Raw genomic sequence first — 22,307 nt, forward strand, 5'->3', positions numbered from 1 at the left:
CGGGCGGATATTTTCAAAATGGAAGAAATGGCAAAGTTTTGGAGGGTAACGCGACAGCGACAATTATTCTCTCTCTGAGGACACCTGCACCGAGAATAGATGCGCTCTGACGACCGGGGGACATTATTACACACCTGCATGCATCTGCGAGGACAAAACCCGGCACGATGAGCGTATCGATCGGCGATAAAATTGAGGTGAGCTCCTTCGTTAGGCTAACGCCCACAAGCTAGCGCCGTTGGGGTCTCGCAGCGTTTATTTAAAGGCTTGTTAAATTGGCCAGTTAGCTGTTTATCGCTACATAATAATGCATAAAAGTGGGAAAACGGCATTCAGTTAGTTATATTTAATGGAAATGGGTCAAACTTTAGTTAATACAGTTAATACTACGCTGCTAAACTTAAGTAATTGGCTAATTGTCAGTGTCGTCGTGTTGTTGTTGTTTTGTATCTGAATATGGTGACCAGTTGGCCTAAAACTTTATATTATTATATTTCTACTACTAATAATAATACTTTACTATTATTATTATGAATGTTGTGTCAGTGTTGTCTTGGTACCCGTGTGTGTAACCTTACCCAAACCCCCGGAACAAACAGTGTTGTTTCTCCTCGGTGCTTCAGTTCGGTAACCCCAACACGATGCTGCCTGGTAACGGCTACAAGTGGTCCTCATTAGCGGGAAGAGAGCCGGGATAATTAAAGGCTGTGGTTGGCCATATGACGGCGTCAGGTGTTGGTGGCTTGTTTGACAGTTAACGTTTGTTGTGGGAGGATTTCTCCTGTGTGTGAGAGAGAGAGTCCTCGGTGGCAGGATAGACGTTTTTTTTTATTACCTGAACGTCCAGCAGCATGTCGCAGACTAGAGGGACTGTGTTTGATCAGGTTATTCACTATTTCTTTCAAAACCTGTCTCCGGACACCTCCAGAGATGAGAGGAAAAGTTTACCTTATGCTCAGGAGCTCAGCATTGAGGTATCTGCTTTTAAAGATCTTGCCTGTGTTACGATAAGAGTGGAGTAATAATGTTTTTATTCTTTATTCACTGCTTGCAAAACTCATGTTTTCTTTTTTTTTCTGTGTGTGTGTGTGTGTTTGTAGGACTTTAAGGTCCTCACCCTCCTTGGCAAAGGCTCCTTTGCGTGTGTTTACCGGGCAAAATCAGTGAGGACTGGTCTGGAGGTTGCGATCAAAACGGTAAGACCCTTTGTCATAATTATAACAAGCTTTACCCGTAATGTAGACACTTAACACACAAGCTGTTGCGATCAACTGACCGTTGAAGCGTGTTGGATTATAAGAGCTCAGGTGTGTCCCGTGGGCGTCTTGTGGTCCCCTGACATGCCCCGCAAATGAGGTCTTAGTAATTCCCTGTCTTTGTGGGTGACAGATTGACTATTAGTCGACAGACCGAACTGCCGTGCTGCGGCGCCACTGTGCCATGTTACATGTCGATCCTGAAAGTGGCAGGTGTGTAATTATCCCCGTTTGTTCTCCCATCTGCAGATCGACAAAAAAGCAATGCACAAAGCTGGCATGGTCCAGCGTGTGACAAACGAGGTGGAGATTCACTGCCGACTGAAGCATCCATCGATACTCGAGGTAACCGACCGCAACTGGTTTCCCGTGGTGGAGCCCTCTTAATGCACAACATGAAGTTTGATGTATTATTTGTGTATTCATTCTCCTTTCGATTATTTGTCTTATACTAACACCACTCAGGCAAGGAACTAACTTCTGTTGTCTTTAAATGTGTTTATTAACTTTGTGTTTCGTTGCCATGGTTATGTAGTGTTGAGCTGTGACTCCGCTGATTATTTCCACTTCACTTAATTTTAGGATCGGTCTTCAGTAGCCTGGTTATTAACGCTGATACAGCTTTTCTGGACCACAGCAGTATAATTATTTTAGATTAAAATCCAGTCAAATATATTCTAGATTTTGTTGCTTTCGTGTTTTTTGTGCCGTCACACTTTGTAACTATTGTATTTCATGTCTTTTTACAAAGCTGTACAACTACTTTGAGGACAGCAACTATGTGTATTTGGTGTTGGAGATGTGCCACAATGGAGAGATGAGTCGGTATCTTAAGGAGCAAAAGATGACTTTCTCTGAGGATGAAGGTGAGGCTGAAGTTTTCATTCTGAAACATAATTGTGAATTGTGTTGCAGGAAATAATCTGTTTTGTGAGTTGCCTGCCTTTAAAAGAATGTTTTTCTTTTGTGTCCCACAGCAAGACATTTCATGCATCAAATAGTGAAAGGAATGCTCTATTTACACACTCATGGCATCTTGCACCGAGATCTGACCTTGTCCAATCTTCTGCTGACCAGCAGCATGAACATTAAGATAGCAGACTTTGGCCTGGCCACTCAACTCAAGCTCCCAAATGAGAAGCACTTCACCATGTGTGGGACACCCAACTACATCTCCCCAGAAGTGGCCACTCGCAGTGCCCATGGCCTGGAATCGGACGTCTGGTCACTGGGGTGCATGTTCTATGCCTTCCTGATGGGTCGCCCTCCGTTTGACACAGACACAGTGAGGCACACTTTGTCTAAAGTGGTTCTCGGGGAATATGAGATGCCGACCGATGTTTCTCTAGAGGCTCAGGACCTGATACATCAGCTGCTGCAGAAGGACCCCACCCAGCGGCCCAGTCTCTCTGCAGTATTGGACCATCCGTTCATGACCAAGAGCCTGCTGGTCAGGACCAAAGAGCTGGGCCCGGAGGATGAAGGATCCATGGACAGCGGCATTGCCACCATCTCCACGGCCTGCACCTCCTCCACCTCAGCCGGCAGCAGCAGCCGCCTCCAGAGGCGAACCAGGCACATGATTGGCTCCGCCCTACCCAATCGCATGATGCCCATTCCAAGTCTTTCACGCCAACCCAACAGCGCGTGTTTTGAGGACGGAGACCAGTGGGAGCACCAGCACCCTCCGGACAGATTTCACAGAGAGGGCAGGAGCAGGGCGGTTCATGTCGAGGAAAGCGGGCAGCCTCATTCCCGCTATTTGAGGAGGGCTCACTCTTCAGACCGCTCCAGTTCTTCTGCCCCAGGCCAGAGTTCAGGCCACGCTGAGCTGGGGCGATGCCACTCAGAGGAGAGTCTGACTGGTGTAGGACGGCCTGTCTTCCCCGTGTCCTCCACTCAGCACGCATTTTCAGAGTATGGAAGGCTTCCCTCTCCTCCTGTCAAACAGTCAGCAAAGTAATAGTCGACCTCTTCATGAACTTCTCTTTATTTTTCAAATTGAACAAGACTAATTGGTTGCACTTTCTGTTTCAGTTCCGGGTATTTATCCACAGAGAACGCGCCTCCACCAAACTTGCAATTTCAGGACATGGAGGGAGTTTCAAATTGGCTCAACAATGATGGTAAAATCATTATAATGATGATTATGTGTGCAATAGATTTTTTTAAAGCTTAAATATAAACATTAGGGTCATTAAGCTAAAGCAACATTCTCCAAATATTTATTTTTCTTTCCCAGTTTCTGGACAGAGGCCCACAGACAGCAGCACTCACAGCAGCAGCGGCAGCTTCCACAGCAGCAGAGGACCGCTGGGGGTTCACAACTCGTGGACAGACAAGCCCACGGGCCGCGGCGTGAACCCTCACCACAACCAGCACCACAACCCGCACCACCTTCTCCCCTCCAACCCCGACTCGTACAGGGAGAATACGCCTGGAGCAGAGTTTCAGCCTCCTCACAGCAGAGAGTCAAAGCCTCCCGCATCCAAACCCAGCACAGATAAGCAGAAGAAAACACTGAGAGACATCGTGCCGCCTTTGTGTGCATCCAGACTGAAGCCCATCAGACAGAAGACCAAAAATGCTGTTGTAAGATGCTGCTCAGAGGTTTTAGTTTTCACCTTTAAAAGTAAGTGTTGATGTCTAATCTCTTTTTTTCTTCTTTCCTGCAGGTGAGCGTCCTGGAAACAGGTGAAGTGTGCATGGAGTTGTTAAAAAGCCAGAGCGGGCAAGAAAGAGTTAAAGAAGTCCTTCGGATTTCCAGCGATGGATTGATGGTACGGATACATTTATCAAGCAGTAGCTCATTTTATTTGATGTATGGGGCAATGCGGTATATGATATGACACGCAGCCTGTCCTTGTAACGCTCGTAAATGGACTCTTATTACCGTCTGTTGCAGGTGACAATATACCAGCCTAATGGTGGAAAAGGTTTTCCCGTGCTGGACCGTCCCCCAGCTCCTCCAGAGGATATTCTTATATGTAGCTACGAGGACCTTCCAGGTATTCTGATGGATGCATCACACCAAAAAAAATAAAATAAAAATCAACTGATGGAAGATTAGACATGATATCTTAATGGATATGATTTCTGTTGTAGAGAAATACTGGAAGAAATACCAGTATGCCTCCAAGTTTGTGCAGCTTGTTAAATCCAAGACGCCTAAAGTGACCCTCTACACCAAGTATGCTAAAGTCATGCTGATGGAGAACTCTCCCAGTGCGGACCTGGAAGTTTGCTTCTACGATGGTGAGTCAAATGCGTTTGTTGAACACGGAGTACATCGTGAAGTACCTGATCTGACTCCGTGTAAATGAACATGTAACAACTGTATTATGCAGGAGCAAAGACACACAAGACGTCGGAGCTGGTGCGGGTGGTGGAGAAGAGCGGGAAGTCGTACACGGTGAAGGGAGAGGTCGGTCTGAGCGGCCTGAGCCCAGAGAGCCGGACGTACGCGGAGCTTTCCGATGAAGGCCACAACATGTGTCTGTCGCTCGAGGCGGCCATCGCAGCAGAGGAGCAGCGCAGCGCCAGGAGCGTCCCTTTCTTCCCCGTCACTATTGGCAGGTGAGAGGGAAAATTCTGTCTTATACTAATAGTTATTTTCTTTTTTCGTCATTATTTGTGACAAAGGTTTGTTTTATATATTCTTCTCAGGAGACCTGCCAGCTCAGACTCCCCGTGCCCATCGTCCCTGCCCTCCCATCCGCCGCCTCCTGATACAGTCTCACCTCCGAAGCCTCCACAGATCACTCCTTCAGTAAGTGTCTCACAGCATTAAGCCCCGTCCACTAGCTCTGTGTTTGGTGAACTCTGTTGTTTGCATTCTTTTTCGTTTTGTCACCTCAATTAACTCTTTGTTGGTCTCCTGATTGGTCCGCTGACCACCAACCAGAGGGCTCCTATCCTTTGTCAAGTCCCATCTGCTTATTTTACTGTTGCTAGGTTATACAAACAATATCCATGCAGGGGTCATTGAAAACTTGTGGGTTTATGAGTTTTCAGTTTGCATAAATGATTATCTCCTTCGCCGTACCTACACATTCATACTAGACTTTATGTTTTTCATGTTTTTGAAGAATCACAGTTCCATTTTTTTTAATGCTAAGTCTACAACTTGATCAGTCTACAACCTCAGAGTCAGTGTGGACTGATGCATTTCATAAATTGTAAAAGCTCTAGATTGCGTTGAGATTTGTGTTTGACTCTTCCAACTCATATTTCCAGATGATTTCCTACGATGGCTCAGATTTCACCACGGCCAGCCTGACTAAGAAAAGCTCCCCGGTGCGACAGGACCTGGTTCAGAGCGCAGGAAAGGTGGTCAAGTCCATATTTGTGCCCAACGTTGGATGGGCCTCCCAGGTAATTGATGAATTTAGTTGATGAATATTTTATGAACGGTGAAGGAATTATATTTGTGATTAAAAGAGTGTTTTTTTTATATCTGCAGCTGACAAGTGGAGAGGTGTGGGTGCAGTTCAACGATGGGTCTCAGCTGGTGGTTCAGGCCGGAGTTTCCTGCATCACCTACACGTCTCCAGATGGAAGGATCACCAGGTAGGAAACATGTTTTGTTCTTGTGTGTTCATCAGTATTTATAAGGATATTGTCAGCTGGGAGACAACTGTTTATACATGTGTTTATGTCTTCTCTGCAGGTATAAGGAAAATGAGAAGTTGCCAGAACACGTTAAGGAAAAGCTGCACTGTCTGTCGACCATCCTTGGACTGCTGGCGACGCCATCATCACATCACCTACAGTCTCATTAGTGCAGCGGCATAGAAACCTGGAAGTAGCATTAGCAACCTTTTTAGCCTCATTTCTCTGGCGTTCTTGTAAATATATCTTCTATCTGTTTGTGTTCTTTTTTTTACATGTACAGAAAACTAAGATTATGAAAAGATATATTTTTTATTTTAATACGTGTCTTGTAAAGTGTCTGAATTGACCCTGTGGGAAATGTTTGTCCTTTTTTTTTTTTTACTGTCTCCGAATCTATGAAATGTGCGACTGAAGCAATAAACATCTGGAGGCCTGGATTGAGAATCGCTGCACTTTGTTTTGCAGTCTTCTCTTCGCACTCGATATATTCATGAAGGAATGTTTGTAAAAAGAAATTAAAGTATTTAGAGCTTAACTTTATGGTTTCGGTAATACAGAATTTATAAACCTCGACCCATTACTTGTGGAGAAAATCTCTGAAACTTGAATTAAGAAAGAGGAGGATAAAGAAATGCAGCCAGACGAGGTTTCACATGTTTATTTCGCCCTGTAGAATTGTCGGCCCTTTAATTTAAAAAAAAAAAAAAGGTCACAAAATTGTGGATTTGTAATTACAGAACTGATACAAAACAACATACTGTACGGATGTAAGCCTAGGCGCATATACACGTACTGTACAAGACACCCAAGAAGTAAACATTCAGGTGGAAGCTGGGAGCATGATGACGCCGTCCGGGTTGCAGAAGAGTAGGGTTAACCATTTATTTCCCATTTAGAAGCACAAGAAGGAACACGAGATAGGACACAGTATAGTTGTGTACACAGATGTCAGCCTTTCCAACCCAAACAGGGACGCGCCCTGAACCTGCTGTGATACGTTATGGTTACTTCACTGCACTCTCAATTTGTGGGGAAAACCGGATGCTAATCTCGCGCTGCGATATCGAGTGAAAACCTGCTCCAAAAATGTCGCTGCTGTTCTTTTGTCCCAGCGAGATGCTGGTGAGATGGCTGCAGTGATTATTTACGAATCACAGGTCAAGCTGGAGGACCGTCCTTGGATACTGATGGAGGAAATAAAACAGCAAGGAGGAACTCACTGGGACAAGAGAAGAAGAAGAAGCAGCAGCAGGCTCAAAGGAATGCAATAATCTGTATTCACTGCAGGTTAGTGCTCGTTCCCACTAGATACCAGAGGGAACAGCGCCAGCCACCAGCTCATCTGTCCCTTTGACACCACCTGCTAGACCCAGCACTTTACTATTCCTCTAGTAAATATCCCACATGTTGTTCAGAAACACCGCTTCTCTCATTTCATTTATATAAAACATTTTCCCCATAAAATCTCAATAAAATAAAGTTGCTCTTAGTAGATGTCAGGACAAAGATATTAACAAAATTGGAGTAAAAAAATCTCACAGTGAACACTGTGTACAACAGCTTCTCCCACCACTGATTGATTTTTAACACGTGACACACATACAGCAGCTGGAACAGAAGACAGGCCAGAGATATTTAAGCAAATGAACCGACTGGACTGTTGCTTTCCTTAAGTGTAAGAAGTGCTGCTCTTCGTTTAACGGTGGCAAAACAAGCGCCCACTCGACGCGGGCTTTCAGGCATTTCACCTTCATTTTAGCGAAATAATGTTGTGTGTTGATAAGTCAAGTTTGCCTCAGGAGAGTACTTTGCTCAGGTTACAGACACAAGCGTTGAAGACACATGGAGAGTGTTTAAGGAGACTACAAACCCCATGAAGGGACGTGAGAAACCCTCACAAAGATCCCGCTGGAATTCTGAAAAATCATGGAATTTCTCTGAAAACATCCAGAAAACACACAAAATAAGGGAATGTGATCCTCGTCTTCCTGCAGTGGAGCGACTCAAACTGGGTTTGTTTGTTGAACACCAAACATCCGGCATCTGACACACAGGACAAAAAAAAAAAACTGGTACTAACTGGTGCAACAACATTTTTAAAAAAAAAATTGGTCACATGGTTACGGAGATTAGAACCTTTTTAAACATTTTTCTTTACTGCGGTCGACCTTCCTACACTCCAAGTAAATTTGATGGCACTCAGAAAAATAAACGGCTCACGTGTTTGTTGAAACTGACAAAAAAAAACAAAAAAAAAAACAAAAACCCCAAAACTATTCAGACTCGTGATGTCCTCTGCCGTCAGTTGGCCACAGTCACATAGCAGCCTGGGATCTGTGGAGTAGTGTTCAAATGCCCAGCCACGTCTTCTCCCCGGGACTTTGTACAGAGGAGTCAGTGGTATTGACCAGGATACAAAACACTGGTTTGTTGCAGTGTAAATGTGCCCGTGTGTGTGTAAATGTGTGTGTGTGTGTGTGTGTAAAATACAAGCGATCATACATTGCACGTCTAGTGGCACATCTTTCTCCAGTCCCGATTAGGCCATTCCCATTAGCTACCTCATCTGGACCCTTTCATTACAGAGATTTCACACAAGAGAGAAAAATAAAAACAGCTATTAGGCAAGAGTTCCCAAAAGTTCACATTACAGTACTGTTAAGTCTCATTAGACAAAACCAAAAATACAAAAGGCAGAGAGAAAAGAAAGCTTACACCCAATCACCATCATTTTTCAATAACTATATAGGAAAACTTTTCTGATTAGATATATTATCATCATTAACATCATAATTACTATGATTATTATTCATTATTATTGTCACCACTGTCATCAGTTTTTTTTTTTCTTTCTTTTTTTTTTTTTGTTTGTTTGTTTGGGGATCAAACGGGGTAAGTAGGGGCGGGGGATCCGTCACTGGGAGGAAGCCTTGGTAGCTATCGTGGAGACACAGTGCTGCTGGAAGTTGGGGGACATGGCCGAGTTGCAGCCCAGTCTCTGCAGCTCTTTTCCCAGCATGCTGCTGCAGCAGCCCGAGGCCGGCGGCGCGGCGTTGGGTACCGGGGTGCTCACCGGCAGGCCTTTGGGCTGCTCGCTGCCAGGAGCAAAGTCAGGGTTTTGGCTCTGGAGCATGCTGCTGATGTGGTTTAGGAGGTGGTTGAAGAACTCGGGGACACCCTCGTAACCTGGGAACACAGGAGGACAATCAGAGACCGTTTTTAGAAACAAAAAATGGATCGAAAATAACTTGTTAAATAAAGAATGTGTGTTTGCATGGATTCATTATGGAGCGACTTCATTTCCTGTTTACGTCAGAGCTTATTTAGTAACTTCAGAAGCAGTAAACAGTAAGAGTTTACCTCCAGTATTTAACCTTAGACCTTATCCTTTATTAACCATATCTGTTCTTTAATAAAGTCAGATGGTACAGCACATTACAGGAAACCTTACTAGCATTAGGAAGCTAAAGTAAAGGCAGCCTGTAAGTTCTTGTGTTCTTCAATAATTTGGTTAAATTCAGGATCTCAGAAAGCCTTAACACACCCCAAACTATAATCAGAATCTGATAGCAGTAGATTATAGTCTACGCTAACAGGGAAGCTTCATATTTTGAACTCAAGTAAGTTAAGCGAGAAGAACCGCGAGGCTGCACCTACCAGGGAATGCATTAATGTCGATGACGGCATGTTGGCCTGTTTGGTTGTTGATGATCACGTCGATGCCGAACAGGGACACCCCCAGCGCCTGGCGCAGTGACCTGGACAGCTCTCTGATGACATCGTCATTGGGTGGCAGAGACATTCCCTCGACGTTCTCTCTCTGAGGCGGATGAAATATTAAAAGTCGCGTGTTAGCGAAAGCAGCTCGTGAGAAAGTGACATTATGTTCGGCGGCATTGAGGACGTACCGAGGTCAAGTCTGAGGACGACTCTGGTTTGGAAACATTGTGGCTGTTGAAGAATATGGCTTTCCTTTCTGAAAGAGAAGCAGAATTTTGATGAGCTTTGAAAAACGACATGCGTCCCGTCGTGGACACTAGGTGGCAGCAAAGCTCAACTAGTTCCACGGCACACAGGCAACTTCAAAATGAATGTCACTGTTTACCGATTTCAACACCTGGAGTGAAAGAAAAGTAAACCTAAGCCATCCCGGTCCTCAAGTCTCTCACTCATAACCATATTGAGTGTTAGTATATTCAAGAGCATATAAACTGTTTGCCTCAGGTGGAGAACTGTCTTAGAAGTGGTGATGAATGTGACAGGACGGACTGCAAATTTATTTTTCCGTTCTTTTCTTTCTTCTCGTTGTAATGATTAACTCCAGTGTCAGAGTGAAGGAAGAGGGGAGGAGAGTGGAGAGGAAAAGTAAATTCCATCACTGTCCAAATAAATATGCTCCTCGGCTCATCGAGGGTCGTGGTAATGAAGTGCAGCGGAGGCAGATCGGCTCGTTCAATCCCAGGCTGGACGAACACAAACAGCAGTAAGACAGGGATCTCTCTTCATCTCCATTCTCAGCCTTTTGTGCAGCCTTTCTCGCACTGCTTTCTGGGTACGACACCCAACGTATAGATTCAGACACTAATCTAAAGTCTGCGCGGACGCATCGCTGTGGTATGCTGCTTTATGCGTTTTGCAAAGGGCCGAGCTTTTCTGTTGTGCCACTCAGCATTCCAGGCTGAAAGCATCTGTCCTCTGTGCTCTGCCACACAAAGCCGACTACTACGCTGATGGTGGAAATGGTTTGCATGAGGGCCTCTACTGTATTACATGCAAATGCCGGGAGCCGTTTGTATCAGGGGACAACCCTGTATTCAAAAACACGCCACGGGTAAAACTTCTGACATGTTTATGGAGAAAAACACCGCTCGTCTTGTTTATTTTCGACAGCGTGTACCAGCAGGGTAAAACTCAACTGCACTCTGCTGCACCCCTTAAAAGGACGAACAGGTCCAGTCACAGGGACTATAAAAGCCATTTTATGAGGTCTTTTATTGAGTAATTTGGAGAAGCTGTGCAGACTATACAACCTGAGCAGTGTGGCTGATAGCAGCCCTTGGACTTCCCCACCTGACTTCTCTGAATTCTCACCTGCAGGTCCAGCGGGGAAGTTCTTCAGGGAAGGTCTCTCCACCACGGTGTAGGAGTCTCCCACCACAAACACCTTGTAGAGCACTGCGTTGTGGTTGATGAAGCTCTGGATCACGCACGGAGGCTTCACATCCTTCAGGTCCTCTTCACTGAAAATAATGGCCATCTGTGGAACAGGAGGGCGCAGGGTACATGACAAAGAAGTCGCAGAGAGAAACAGTCATATCATCAATGAGAGTTAAAGCCTAACTCGATTCTCTTAGCGCGGAGGAATGAAGGCTGTTTGCCTCGCCTCGCAGGGGTATTGATCTCAGCTGACACATAAAGAAACATGAGGTAGAGCCCTTTATCTGATTTTGTTGTTTGAACTGGAGTTAAATGACAGTCCTGTGACACGACGACTGTTACTGGTTACACAAAGCAAACTGTGGAGGGTGTGAGCAGCCTCTGGGGCCTCTTACCTCATGGGAGTTGGTGCCATGAGCCACTCGTGTTTTGCAAACTGCGGAAGAAATGTAGGTGAGAATAAGTTTTTTTTTTTTGTCCAGCAATGTTTCACAACCACTGAAAGGAACTAACTCAAATACTTCTCCCACTTTGCCTACACTGGAAACAGTGAACAACATTAATGTAGGAGATAACGTTAGAGAATTTGGAGGCCAGGTCAACACCTTGTGCTGTTTTTCATGTTTTTTTTTAGTTGTTCCAAAACCGTATCTGTGTCTGTGTCAGGCTAGATCCTGCTGGAGGTGACTATGGAGTGTCATTGCTATGGGGTGGGGGGGTGTGGTCTGGTCTAGGTGGGTGGTACATGTCTAAATAACAGCCACACAAATGCCAGGTCCACAAGTTTCCCAGCAGAACACTGCATCATCACAAGATGGTCAATGTTATTTACTTCTCCTGTCATAATGTTGTGGCTGATCGGTATGTATAAGAGGTCGCAAACTAAAATGTAAGATTTTAGATTAACGCCTGATGTTTGTCGCTGTGGGACGCAAGCGACAGGCTGCAAATCAAAGTTTAGCAGGCTTGCTGTGTTGCGTCAACCAATCACATGTTTTTTTTTTTCCACCACTTCATTTTTTTTTCAACAGATGACAACATAACATCAACAAGCCCTTGGGCAGCACTTCAGCTGTGACTTGCCAACAACTTAGCTGCCGGGGTTTGCAGCTTCTGTCGCCTGTAGTGTGAACACAGCCGAGGCCGAGATACTTACTGAAGGGGAATGTGAGTCCCTGCCTCTTGATCTGCTCCAGCACGTCTACGCTGCACTCTGTGTTCAGGACCATGAACGGAGGAGAGCAAATCCTCTCATCTAAAAAAAAAGAGAAAAATAGGATTCAATAAGGTGATTCCGTACCTGAAACTTGTTCTTGTGCAACATTTCATTAGCATGCAGTCGCGGATACTAATTTGCACACTGTCCCGGCTATCCCAGATGTTTAAGACCTGCGTGTTAACACACACACGCAGACACGCCTTACTTAAATCAATTGGGCCAAAATGTTATGCCATTTATATCCCGTCCTAGCGACACGTTTACACAACAAACACGGCAGAGGCCATTTAAGGCCCACAGGGGACAAGCGACTCCTGTTTTAATAAATAAAGCAGAAAGCTTACAGGGCCTTCTTCAAACACACACACGCCCACACTGGAAAATACTGAAACACCGGAAGACATTTCATGACATTCAATGCTATTTCATGAGGAACTACAAGCCAAACCAGCTGAGTACATTACATTGTCATTTGATGCATCACCTGACAGGCTGACAGTCCTGACTGACATTTCACCGGTTGCAGCAGAAAATACCACAGGCACCATTACATTGTAAACGAGTGCACAGCAGTAATCACAAACGTCTGGCCTATTTCTCACTCATCTCTACTTCATGAGCTACTATTATATCCTGTAACGGCAGGTCGGTCACTTCTGATAAGACTGAAAATGATAATAATAATAAAATCATCCTGCAGCTTCGTCATACTTCACCATATCACGGCTAAGGACGCACTGATATTAATGTTCTGTCTTCTGTAATTTCCCCTCGGCAGTAGGTACACTTGGGTGATAAGGCAGATGGTTAGAGATATCACCAGAGGAAATCAGTGAGGGGGGGCCAGAGCAAGAGCTGGCAAATTGCTAAAGACAAAAGCACAATGGAAAAACGCCGGTCTTTGTGTGCTGTGGGCCTCAACAGTGACCAGGCTCTCCGCTCCCCGCAAGTGCTGAGGTCAGGAGAATCTCATTTGCCTACATTAACTCCAGTGCTGAGCTCTGGGTGCACTCAGGGCCCCACAGGCATCTACAGTGGGACAGCACAGACATATAATAATAACCATAACACCACGTTAAGTGGCCCAAAAGTGATCATATAAACTACTTTAGTGTGGATGTTGCATATCCGGTTCCGTAACAATCAGGAAAAAATGAACTGATGTGTTAAGGATTCTCTGTTATTGTAACAAACACAGCTGGTAACTAATTTGATAATAGATAAAGCTTTAAAGAAATAAGTCAAAATGTTCACTAATTGACCTTTGGCTAAGCCCCGCCCCCCTTGGTTACTGTTGCTACGTCCGACATTCTCTTCTGGGCTGTGGTTTTCTGGTTATCTATAAGGCTCTGGTATCAATATCAAGGAGCAACACTGTTCATGCAAAGCTGGGTACGTCTCTATTCACTTCTATAATCGTTATTACGAAGCAAACGGACTAACGTTACGCACGTATAACGTTGTATTTCTTCAGCGTGTGCTAGCGTATCAACAACTATGCAACTTAAGCTGTAACGGTGATGTTTTGGTTAGCTCCACGGGGTTTTGCGCGCACATCATTGGGCTTATCCATACCCTGGATGCTGGATATATACCGACAGTATAGCCTGCCGAGACCGAAAATATGAGACGCCTGCGTTAAAGTCAATGGAGCGCTGTGGAAAAAGTGTCGGACCCCTGTGGGAGCTCTCTTGGCTGTGATTGGTCAATCTACATTCTAGGGCGGGGCTTAGCCAAAGGTCAATTGCAACTTATTAAATTGCATCTCTGCTGGCATGCTTCACCCTAGATGACACCACACTGAGTATCTTTTAAATATATTGATTTGGGGGAATTTTCAGTTTTGGGCTGATAGTCGGACAAAGGTTTCAGCAAACTCAAGACTCAATACTGAATTTTATTAAGCACTTTTCTCCATTTTCCTGCAAAGGTACTGAGATCGAAGTTCTGGATACATCTCACTTGCCAAACTTATGTGTAAGGGAATCCCTATCATCTATAACACAGCAACTGGCACCTTGCATTTTGTGGTGCAGTCTCTTGTAATGTGTACTCCACTCTGTTCCACGAGTATTAGATGTTTTCTGCCTTTAATGAGATGCATTAAAAGTGTCTTGTTTTGCACGTCATGCTGCTCACATGTGCCTTGCAACGGCCACCCAGGGACAAATAAAGTTTTCTGAATCTGAATCTTCATTAGGCACACTGGTGAAAACAAATACGTTCTAATATAACAGTCCTGCATAAATCTTAGCTTCATGAAGGTTATGGTATTCAGCGTTCGTTTAAAATAACAGAGAGCCGTTGATTCAACTGTGTTTTCATTTTAACAGGTTTGCGGTTTGTAGTACTTATTGAATTGTATTATATTGTGTTGCATTTTGACAACGGCATTTAGTTAACTAACAAAAACACTTTTGTATTAAATTCAGTCCAGCTGAACATCACCACTGCCTACATCCTCCAAAACATGAATCACCACCTTTCTGACGCCGTTTCAACATAAACTGAACATTATCAAAGTAATGAAGCTAAGATTTAGTGCATGATTGTTACGTTACAATGCATTAATTTAAACTAGTGTACACAATGAGTAAGTATATTTAGAAATCTCTGAATACAATCTAGATATTTATTTTGCTATGTACAGTACAGGGAACATAATTACATCCTACTTTACTAATAAACATTTGAGTTTAAGGATCAATATCTGGATTCAAATGACCGGCAATAGCTATGGAAGTTTGAAAAACTGCTTTTCCGTTTCCTACATCCAGTTATAACAAATGAAGCAGTTTATGTAATCCGGTTATTTAATACCAGTCCTATGACTTCACTGTGGTGCCGTGTTTCCATTTCTCAGTGACTTTGGTGATTACAACATTACCACAAGTTAGAGAAAAGATTGCTACAGTTATGAAAGTAAAGTCTTAATAACTCTGAATAATCCTTTAAGTATCCACCTTGTGATGTGTCTGTAAACAAGAAATGAAATGCCCTCCGGCTCAGCTGCAACTCGACATGTGCTTTCACACCATGTACAAAACTAATTTCCTAATAGGAGGACTTTGATTCTGCCTCTTTAAAGCATGCCAAAATAGATATTTTATGGTTGAAGTGTTTCTATTTTTTGCCGTTATGTGGCAGACAAGTATAGAATACTCCTGTTCTCTTTCACAGGCAGATACTTGTTTTGCGCTCTGTAACCTTTCCCTGTAAAGCTGGGTCTAGTCCAGTGCTGGCTCTGTAACCAGGCAGCGCTGGGAGCAGGAAGCCCACAGGGTTACCCATCAGTCATCTCCGCACTGCCTTCAAATGTGCTCCTCACACTGATGTTATTTTACCAGGACAAGAATAGCAGCGTAATGTCTTTCAGAAAACAGTGCGACGGGGAAAATATCCCCATTACATCACTGAGTTCCCAAAGACTGATAGCGTTAAAAAAATTTTCAAACAAAAACCATCAAAAGGCCTAAATCTCATCAAATGGAAAACATTTCAAGCTCCAAGTTGAGGACTTATAATAAAGAGACCCGGGTAATGGTGGATAAGAGCGTGTGGCCAAGTTTGTAATAGCGTGCATGCTTGGCTCCGGATGACGCTTTAGGAATAAGGGGGTGGAGGGGAGGATCAATCTCTGGTTCTGTCTAAACACTGCGTGCTTGCAGCAGACCCAGCGGAGCCGAGGACGACGTTTACAGGGCTCAACAATGAGATGCTTTTTAAATGTCATTATCCAGTTGTTTTTATGTTTCACCTTTTATCTCATCAGGACATCTGCCACATCTAATTTTGTTCACCCCGCTGCATCACATTCATGCAACCGAATGAGCAAACTGGCAGGCAGTGACTAGTGAAACCAAGAGTGAACGGAGGAGGAATTCCTTCAACGGGCCTGTTATAACACCTAGGTTTCAGATTCTTCAATCTGCTTTGAGGCATTATGTGCGGAGAACAACAGGAAGCCAAGTTACATTACACTTCATAAACTGTGGTGCTGTTTAGTTGGAAGGCTGAGCTCTCTTGTTGCTATTTAGAGCTTGTTTCCTAGAAACCCCAGCATCTTCTCTTGCCGCTCTCAATGCGTCGCTCCGAGGCAAAGCAGCAGGATTTTCAATATTTTAAATTGAACTCTGAACACGACTGGTGCCCTAAGAGTATTACATTTCTCAATAAGAGGCTTTAGCTTCAATTTGAATAATGACACAACAGGATTGTTCTGTGATGAAATGTAAATCCAGGACTTCTTTGACCAGATATTCATCATTTCGCAAAACAACGCAGTACAGGTCAACCGGACAGGTAGGAAATCTTTAACCCAAGTTGGACAACCTTATCCACCGCTTGGCTCATTGGACTTGGCTGGCTGCTTGGGCCTTAAACCATCTCTCTGTGTTTGTCTTTGTGTGATTAATTATTGATCACTTGCATAAACGGGACACTTGTTCTGTTGGTCCTCGCTGAGGCGTAAACTGATGCCAACACAGAGACCTCAAGCCAGTCTGACGAATATACAAATACCCGAGTAAGGTTTCGGCCTCGGCCCGAAGGAATCCGCCGTGTTTTCAGGAGAATTCTTTCATCTGCGAGGCTTTCGTTTTATTGAGTTGACTTGACGACGGTTTCTGTCTACAAAAACAGTCTTGAGATATCAAAACTCGTGTATACACAGGAACCAGTGGATTCCACTAAGGAACATAAACAGTTACCTTGCTCTGGCTCGCATACGAAACACAAACCAAAGTTAGACAACAGAGCAGCGCCAAAGTTCCAATAAGCACAGACATGAATCAACGACACCGATCCATTAGCGCTCATGTGGCCCTTGTCTGACGGCTTTCTATTAAACATAACGTTACGATAATCAAATTCTTGTACTTTCTTCTATATTAATTTAAACAGTTTGTACCAGAACAGATAAATGTACCATGACCGAGGCCATTTAACATCGAGAGGCCACTCAAGTGATAAAATAGGGTTCGCTTTTCACGAGAAAGCACAAGCACACCTCAAGTGCTTCCTCCTATTGAGGGACTATTTCTGAGTCATGCAGGCTGTGAAGCATGGCAGCCTCTCTATGGCCTTTTAGTGCGGGGTTGCCTTGGCAGCTGCTCCTGGACTCTGTGGCCTCGGTTGATAAGGAGGAGGAAGTGTCTGTGCCTAAGAAAGCAAGGTAGACTCAAACACTCTCACCCTCTTAACCCAGATCTGGCAGTCATTGTTGCTGACAGACATTACATTTATCCTCGGTCACATGATGTTTTTTTTTTTTGTAAAGTCGCTGTGGTATGTTCTACGAGGATTATAATGGCTTACAACATACTTGAGTCTAAACTGGTTGCAATTGCCAGGCAGGTTTGGTATGCAGGCCTAAATGTAAGCAGAACGCAATACATGCAGTAATGGTAGAAGACCAGTTAAAAGAAAATAAAGAGCTTCTTATAAATGAAGCTAGTGGAGCATCTTTCTCTTCAACCCAACTGCACAGAAGGATGCAGCTTATGCTCGTTGTTACGTAACAGTCATCATGTCCGTTTGGATAAAAAGACGTCTTCTTGCGATTCTATTTTAAGAAATCACTGACACGGCCGACACGCTGAAACCTCTCCGATTCGTTGCTCTGTCACTGGAGCGCGAGCCCTTCACGCACTCAGCCCCTTCACACACTCGGTGCTCGGTGAAGTAATAATTAAATGGTTTACGTTCCCTGCCATTTATGGGAGAAAAGGAAGTGTGGATGAGTCACAGGTGTGCTTACAGTGCGTTGTCGATAGAGAATGTACCCCTGTCGTCATCGCCCCCAGCTAAAAGACACTGCCGGCTGATTAGTTTATGGGTTCGGTGACGGGGGGGGGGGGGGGGGGGAGGTGCCGCTGGACCGACGCGAAGGCAGCATCAGCGAGACACGCAGAGCCAAGTTCACGCCGAGTTCAGGCACGGTGAAATGAGGAGGTGGTTTTGTTGCGTGAAAGGGAGGCGAGGAATTATGATATCAGGGAGGCGCTCAACCGGCAAGAATTAAACATCTGCTCGGAAGCATTAAGTAACATAATTCAAGAGAAAAGCGCTGGTGGTGTCATATGTTACCAATGTGTCCCCTCTGGAAGTGAAGAGGAAAGACAGAGATCCTGGAGTCACCTCCACTCTGCTCCCTCCTCTTAATAATACTAGACACGTTAAGTAAGGCAGAAGGCTGTGTCTAAGGAAGCAACAGTTACTTTATTATTTTGGACAACTTTTGCTTTTATATAATACTGAGGAGTGGAAAAGGAACAGAGACTAATGGTGTTTACCATCCACTCTTGTCACACAGTCGAGTGAAAATCAAACTGAATCTCTTTCACAGCGCAGTTCATACTCGGATAGAGCGGGGTTATATAAAACGGCAGGATGCAACACAGCTAATACGAACTTGAATTTGCAAGATAAAAGTTTCACCATTTTTGACCACAACATGGAAGATCAGATGTGATTTACCCCCAGGAATCAACCCTCAAAATAAAGGACCAGTGTGTAGGATTTAGGGAGATCTATTAACAGAAAATTAAATATAGTATTCATAAATATCTTTTCATTCCTGTGTAACCACATGTATCTACAAATTGTTGTTTTTGTCGTTAGCTTAGAAAGTCCCCTTCGTATCTACACTTAAAACATAGAAACCTGAGAGGTTTTTATGTTGTTACATTGAGCGGACATATGACGATCATATCATGATCAGTGTCCAGTTTGTTGAAATCTACAACCCCACTGCTAGATGCCACTAAATCCTACACAGACAGGTGATTTGATACCGATTAGGTGTGAAATTTCTCCGCCACAACCAAGAACGCCAGTCAGAGGGAGCTTGGCCACCAGGTTCACCCAAAACAAAATACCTTGCATACAGGTTTCTAATCTCCGGATGAGCTGGTAGGACTTGCAGCGGTCCAGCAGAGTTCGGATGGCTGGAAGTGGGTCCAGGACAATAGTCTCAGGGTGGGCATCAATGTAGTCCTTGAAACACAGAGACACAAATGTTTCAGTCATTTCACGCACTTACTGTTTTTATATGTCCGAACAGACATTCACAACACACTAAATACAGTCTACACATTACTTTTCAGAATAAATGACTCACAACTACTTCTCTTAGTAAAACATTAGAAAAAACAACAATTACTCAGTTATTCATCAGTCAACAGAAAGCATTTGTGAGCGTTAGACAATGAGATTGATCTGAGGACATTTTATTTGTCGAGCTGACAAAACTAACCCACAGATTAATCAATAATGGAAATATCTGGGTTGTTACATTAACAAATACGTGTAAATGTGCTAAAAGGGCAACCGTGTGCCATGACACACTCTAATATACAGATTAGAAATGTTAAACAAACCTATTTAAGTAGGCAAAGAACAAACAATGAGGTGAAGGGTCAACATGTCCCCCCCCCGTGTGTGTACGAGTTAGTGAGAGCAGGAGATGTATGCCAGCGGGTCTATGTAGGTTACATCACTGCATCTCTGCATGGCCGGCTGTTAGGTCAGCGTGAGGTTGCCTATTTTACATAACTGAACTCCCCTCGTCGTCTCCCCTCTGGCTCCGACCTCACACCACCTCCATTCCCGCTCTCTCCACATTTCAGACTCCGTTCAGTGGATCTTTCTGCCAACCGTTCCTTACGTGCATTTTTTACCGACTCACACTACACAAAGAGCCAGCCTGCTCACATCACAGTCCCTTAAAACACCACCGCCCCACTGCCATCCGTGTTTGAATGAATTCAACACGTGCAGCGATGTCATGCATCAAGCACGCATGTCCAATGGAAAAAAAAAAAAAATCCACATTTGTGAACTGGCATGTAAACAAATGCCTTTGCCTTGACAAGGGGACCCATCTGTAGGATTTGCCAGGATCTAACAGGCAGCGCTGATCAAAGCCAGTTGAGCGGTTATATAAGTCAAACATGCCGCCACCATAAAATAAATCCAAACTAATCTTCCAGGAGTTCAAGGAATACTCTGCTCATAAGGACGGTCACTTCCTGATTCCTGTACCCCAGAACAAGGAGTGCGGTTAAACAGACAAGAGAAGGAGGTGAGAAAGAGATGAACGCTCTTTAGCAGGTGTTGGAGAGGAAGAGAGCCAGACGTATGTCGGTGTGGGCGTAGGAGAGGGCTGCACATTCTCTGTTCATTCCTCAGACCAGATCTGGTTCCATCGGAGATTAAATGGTCTCAGAAAATATGGTCGGTAGAGGATCCAGTCTGTTCCACTCATTGTAAGCCATGTCTGTAATGCCAAGGTCAAACCTGAAGTGAAAACTGATTTCATTGGGCCTTAAACCGCGACATCAGTCCAACTTACACAAGTTGTCGATCACAGAGACATCCACGAGAAAATACTACCTCCATGTGTGCTCTTATTCTTAATAATTATTCAAAACAGCAGTTTTAATAATGTAGTAGATACTAATGTATGGAGTTAATGATAATATTTACGTAGCCTGCAATTTTTATGCTACAAAGAATTACAAGCTCAACAGACTAAGTTTCTTGAATCATGTCCTCCTACACAAATTAAGATCTACAACACTAAACCAACTGGATCATCGTTGCATCATGTAGCTCCAGAGGAAAACCATGCTAATGACCCATGTCTTCTGTGCACATGGCTCACACCTCAGGCCGGTGAATCACCAGAGCGCAACCCAGGATGACATTTTGTTTTAAATAAAGAGCTATTTTAGAGAGGAAGACTCGCCCTCCACCACACAAGGTTATTTACGACCAGAGCCGTGTGATATCAGAAATGCATCAGTGCTTATATTTCCAACGGAAATGTGATCAAAGAGTACAGTGGTGTTCAGGCAAATAACCAGAAAAAGAAGATCAGACAGGTTAGAGCCACAAGACTGAGCTGCTGGTTTACCAGCTGATATTCAACTCAACCACCACCTACTCTGGTAGCCTTTGGGTGGCTAAAAGAACTAAAAGCAGAGTTCACATGCTCTAAATAAAAATCTGTAGATAGCTTAGGTAGCTATAATTAATTCTTACAGAATGCTATCATTTAGCAACACAATAGCAACACAACAGCCTGTACATAGCCAACTGGAGGAAGACCATAATGCTTTAGATAAAAAAAATAAACAAAAACTAAAAATATCCAAAAACAAAAGCGATTCTGTCAAACTATAGCAGCAAATGCACAAAGCTGAATATTTAGCTTTTCTGATTAACGACTGAAACGATTAATAAATAAACTCACCACTTACTTGCCTGTTACTAGAAACCAACTCCTACATAAAAAACAAAAATCTATTTTTGCCTCCTTAGAAGGAAAATTCCCCGTTGTTCACGATCACCATAAAAGGCCTCTAGCTTATCTAAAGCCGTTCTTTATCATACAAAAAAACAAGGCGTGTGCGCTTATTTCAAAATGGCTAGTGTTCCATAAAAGTGTCAAATGCGGCCATTTGTTAATATTGACCAGGTTCTGCCGCTTAGGAGATTGCCCCACTTTGACATCCTGTTTGTCCTTCCTAATTGAGCAGTCAGGAACATGTTGACAGAACTGCGTGACGCTGATCACGATTACAGCTCCTCTGAGTCATTCGGACAGAGAGCTAGAGGGAAAGCTAGAGCTAGAGAGAGAGAGAGAGAGTGGCAGAGTGGAAGATGGTGGAATAAAATTAATTTTCACACCTTCTGCAGCGCTGCCAGATTAATTAATACACAAGACAGAGAATAACACCAGTTTTCTGAAGTGTGATCTGCTCTCCATGTGACATGTTTCTCACTTAATGAAGAACGAGAAATACTCTCAATGAACTTTGGCATTATGGTTTGCTGAGTTGACCGAGAAACCTTTGACTGTGTCAGTGATCCGTCTCCTTTATTCCTTGACTACACTATCTGATTCCTTGAACTGGGACAGTTACAGCTGTAAATGTAAAACTATCAGCCATAAATGTTTACTGGCTGTAGGAGTGCTACAGATTGCCAAACAAAGCATCTACATTTTGTTCTACCATATCTAAAGAGCTGAAAAAAGGCCCCTAAAAGGGCTGGAT

The 22,307-nt window shown here is 43.9% G+C and overlaps 2 protein-coding genes across 5 annotated transcripts in view; one reads left to right on the plus strand and one right to left on the minus strand.

The window, feature by feature from the left end:
* plk4 (polo-like kinase 4) lies at positions 1–6,411 on the plus strand. 3 transcript variants are annotated; one of them, XM_084569649.1, is made up of 15 exons: positions 1–197; positions 1,101–1,196; positions 1,506–1,601; positions 2,008–2,122; positions 2,234–3,215; positions 3,294–3,382; positions 3,499–3,848; positions 3,932–4,036; positions 4,162–4,264; positions 4,362–4,511; positions 4,604–4,832; positions 4,923–5,025; positions 5,493–5,630; positions 5,719–5,825; positions 5,926–6,411. In XM_084569649.1, exons 1-15 carry the CDS (start codon positions 168–170, stop codon positions 6,035–6,037), a joined length of 2,805 nt encoding a protein of 934 aa, XP_084425775.1. In that variant the 5' UTR covers positions 1–167; the 3' UTR covers positions 6,038–6,411. The 3 variants fall into 3 exon arrangements, with proteins under 3 accessions (XP_084425775.1, XP_084425776.1, XP_084425777.1); XM_084569650.1 differs by having other exon boundaries at positions 2,234–3,206; XM_084569651.1 differs by having other exon boundaries at positions 2,234–3,173.
* Positions 6,412–6,513: 102 nt separating this feature from the next.
* LOC311505852 (inositol-tetrakisphosphate 1-kinase-like) overlaps positions 6,514–22,307 on the minus strand; it is a 29,089-nt gene continuing 13,295 nt past the window's right edge. The window contains exons 6-12 of one of the 2 annotated variants that reach the window (XM_084569653.1): positions 19,134–19,242; positions 12,184–12,282; positions 11,423–11,463; positions 10,962–11,127; positions 9,779–9,846; positions 9,528–9,690; positions 6,514–9,056 (exon numbers count right to left, since the gene is read on the minus strand). In XM_084569653.1, the coding sequence (XP_084425779.1) occupies positions 8,785–9,056; positions 9,528–9,690; positions 9,779–9,846; positions 10,962–11,127; positions 11,423–11,463; positions 12,184–12,282; positions 19,134–19,242 (918 nt within the window). In that variant the 3' untranslated portion in view covers positions 6,514–8,784. Of the gene's footprint in view, positions 9,057–9,527; positions 9,691–9,778; positions 9,847–10,961; positions 11,128–11,422; positions 11,464–12,183; positions 12,283–19,124; positions 19,243–22,307 lie in introns of both variants that reach the window. The other variant, XM_084569652.1, reaches the window with a different exon arrangement.

This window comes from Chelon labrosus, assembly GCF_963514085.1.
Source record: "Chelon labrosus genome assembly, chromosome: 20".
Lineage (NCBI taxonomy): Eukaryota > Metazoa > Chordata > Actinopteri > Mugiliformes > Mugilidae > Chelon > Chelon labrosus.